The 3495-nt window shown below is 48.0% G+C and overlaps 1 protein-coding gene across 1 annotated transcript; it reads right to left on the bottom strand.

Annotated features, from left to right (window-relative positions):
* Nucleotides 1-677: 677 nt before the first annotated feature.
* Nucleotides 678-1738, bottom strand: LOC123181809 (MYB-like transcription factor EOBI). Its single transcript, XM_044594191.1, has 2 exons — nt 1436-1738; nt 678-1349 (listed from the first exon to the last, which is right to left on the bottom strand). The coding sequence occupies exons 1-2, from the start codon at nt 1638-1640 to the stop codon at nt 805-807; spliced, it is 750 nt and encodes a 249-aa protein (XP_044450126.1). The 5' UTR covers nt 1641-1738; the 3' UTR covers nt 678-804.
* Nucleotides 1739-3495: the final 1757 nt, after the last annotated feature.

Consider the following 3495-nt stretch of genomic DNA (forward strand, 5'->3'; position numbering starts at 1 on the left):
TCAATCAAATTAAGTTAATCTTGTGCATTAAAAATGTTTTTTATTTTTTGAACGACTTGGAATCTTTTGATTTTCTTTTCTTTCCTTCAAATCTGTAAATTATTTGAAATTCTGAAGAAGTGATTGGAGTATTACCGACAAGACTAGGTTTCGGTAAGTGCATTTCAAAATTTCTGAATCAGTACTAAAATTAAGTGGAATGCATTTCAAACTGAATAAAATATGTAGGAGTACTTCATACAAAATTGAAATCAAATATTTGTAAAATCTTTCTAACATTTTCGTACAAATTTGCAACTTTGCAAAAATTGAAACTGTTCGTTTACTAAATTGTAGCTCCAACCACAAATTAATTACGAAGTGTACAAACTAGATCGAATACTGAGCTATGCAGGAAAAATACGTTGACGTGTAGATAAGGAACTCGCAAAAAAAAATGCATAGATAAGGAGTGTGAATCTCAAAGCAGCGTTCACGTCTCTAATGTGCATGCAAGAATTGTGTTTTCGACCTTCAACACTTGATCTACAGTAGGTCTGAACTCATCCCAAAGACAGCCAGCATTTTTCAGATTTGCCCAGCAAAATTAATTTAGCTCTGGCTTGAGACGAACTCAAGTGAAATTTCAGTGAAACGGCTAAGTTAATTACTCATGCACAATATAAATTAGTCGCCGTAAGAATTCAGTTGAAATTTTAGTGAAGCCGGCACGCTTTGTTCTAGCAAACGAATCCAACTCACTCACACACCGATATGGATATCTATCTATACACGCGGCACAAGGCGCAAGAGCATCCGTCGCATTCAGTAGTCGCCGTGGAGCGACGGCACCGTGGGCCAGAACTCCTCGAGGCCCCAGAAGTTGTCACCCGCCACCGCCGCCGCCTGCAAAAACTCCGGCGGCACGCCACCGTCCATGTCTCCGGCACACGCGGCACCCCCACCTCCTTGCACGGCGTAGCCAAGCTGGTGATCACCCCAGCCGCCTGGCTGCGTCGCCGCCGTGACGACGTCGTAGTGCGGCATGGCGCCCGGCCGGCCCACGGAGTTGCTGCTGCTGCTCTGGGACTCAGTCACCGCCGTCGAGCTCGGAAGCTGGCACCCGGTGCTGTCGCTGGCGGTGGCGCCGCCGCTGCGCTTCTTCTGTATCTTGGTCCTCCAGAAGTTCTTGATCTCGTTGTCGGTCCGGCCGGGGAGGTGCCTGGCGATCTTGGACCACCGGTTGCCCCACCTGGCCTGCAGCTCCACGATGAGCAGGTGCTCCTCCGGCGTGATGTTGCCGCGCCGCACGTCGGGGCGCAGGTAGTTGAGCCACCGCAGCCGGCAGCTCTTCCCCGTCCGGTTCAGCCCTGCATACATGACATGTACTGCTACATAATTTGCTCTCACACACACGTACTACTTGCACCGCCATGCACGGCTGGGAGATACTCACCGGCAGCGCGGGCGAGGCTGTTCCACGCGCCCTCGCCGTTGGCGGCGACGTAGTTGGCGAGGACGAGGTCCTCCTCCATGGTCCAGGGCCCCTTCCTCACCGCCGGCTCCGCGCACTGCATGGTCCTCCTCCTCCCCTCCGGCGCGCGCGTACCGGACCTGCGGCGTAACGCGGTCGCCAGCGTAAACACGGCGGCGTTTCGCATATATAGTCGGGGCCTGGGCGGGCGGCCACGTGAGGGGGGCACTTCGGCACGCCTAACTCGGAAAGGCGCCGGCGGGAGCTCCCGAAGCGGCCATGGCAATGACGTGTCACGCGCTGATTAGCGTGCACCGCTTTCCTTCGCAACTGATAATGCCCGCTTCTTCCTCTCTTCGCCCTGTAATATGGTTTGGTTTGGGTTCGCACGTGCGTATTAACTCCCGCAGCCGCACATTATCTTAATGCGCGCTTGTTGCAGGAGGAGGGGTGCCAGCTGTGGTCCACTTTGGTTTTCGATTAAGAGTTGATCGTTTTGTTAAGTTTCTTGTAGGGCGATCGTTTTATTGTTGTTGATTGTTGGTTTTAAAATAGCTAACCAGTCTTGCTCGCTGGTGGTGATCGTTTTATTAACTTGGGTGGTTAATCATCACTTTTCCTCTCAACCCTAGCCGCCGCCACGGCCCCGGCCCCACTCCTCTTCCCCGTCCGGCACAAGACGAGTGGGGACCCATCTGTCTTTTTTTATTTTTTCTTAGGTTTTTGTTTATCTCATTATATTGATCAGGCGGTGGCCGATGGCGTGTTGAATAAGGTCTTTTCGGTCTCTCCCTACCTCGATGATGTCCGATCCGCCGCCGGCAGAGCGCCTCTGAGAATTTGTATCCCCGGATCTGTTGGTACCCCTTAAAAAAAGATGTATTGATTCCTTAATTCATGTGCCTTTCAAGGAGAGCTATTGTCTGGCTATTGGTGTGGTGACTTCAACATCTTCTTCCATGTTATTTCTGCGGCTTCCCCTGACTTCTCCAACCATCTAGACTGATGGTGATGGATTGCAAGCCGGTTCTGCGTGGGGTGATGCTCCAATCAATGTTGCTTCAGCAATTTATAGATCTTGTCTCAAGGGACGAGTGACTACCGCGGGCTTCAAAACTTGGTATGAAGAGGGTGTTTGCAGGTGTCATTGTCTCTACTGTTGGTTCAATGTAATTTTCAATTTCTGACGAGGGGTGTACAATTGGAGGAAGAAGAAGACTAGTATGCTTTTCAATTGACTTTATCTTTTACATGCCCTTCTACGTCCAGTTGTCTATCCGTTGCACCACCTCTTGTTTTTCTCGATATTAATTAGATCTAAGATGCTCTTTGTGTGTCTTTGTAAAAAAACGTGTGGTTAATGGCGTGGTGTGTCTCGATCTTCACCCGACTGTCGAAAATATTGGCTATGAACAATTCTAAGAACAATTAAGTGCATACAAATGGGCCCACCTATGCTATGAACAATTTGAAGAACAATTAAGTGCATACAAATTGGCCAACCTATTAAACACACGTATGAGTTTTCTTTTGCGGTTCAGTTAAATCGCTCTTCACCACTATACGACCAGTCTTCTTCTTCCAGAAGTTTTCTAAGATAGAATAAATTAGGTTGCACAAAAAATTGCACATATTTACAAGATGCAAGAATAAGCAGATACTAATTTTGACATTCTACACACATATTGCATAGCACCCGTGCATCTATTTACACACACCCAATCACCCATAGATACACAAATTGACTAAAAAAGAAGAAATCAAACACACATGAAAATGGAAAGAAACGACTAAACTAGAAGAAATGCAGGTGACCTCCAATAACGAAGGACCACAATAGCTAGTGAAAGGTCGCCAGGGATGGCATTTCCGAACGGCTAGGGGTGGTATTTTATATGGCTGACCGTGGCATTTTTCAAAACCTCCATTGCAGTTTGTTTAACTTGCAGGTAGTCTTTTGTGAAAACTTCCACCGTTTGATCTGGGTGCGTTCGCTGAGATCCCATCCACAGCAAACGTTTGCCAGATACCATTCTCCATAA

This window comes from Triticum aestivum, chromosome 1A, assembly GCF_018294505.1.
Source record: "Triticum aestivum cultivar Chinese Spring chromosome 1A, IWGSC CS RefSeq v2.1, whole genome shotgun sequence".
Taxonomy (NCBI): Eukaryota; Viridiplantae; Streptophyta; class Magnoliopsida; order Poales; family Poaceae; genus Triticum; species Triticum aestivum.

What these genes read in the sequence shown, in the direction of transcription:
- LOC123181809 (XM_044594191.1), bottom strand. Translation starts at nt 1,640, where the DNA reads ATGCGAAACGCCGCCGTGTTTACGCTGGCGACCGCGTTACGCCGCAGG. An exon ending in CAGCCTCGCCCGCGCTGCCG is followed by an intron (nt 1,350 to 1,435) that starts GTGAGTATCTCC and finishes TCATGTATGCAG; the next exon opens with GGCTGAACCGGACGGGGAAG.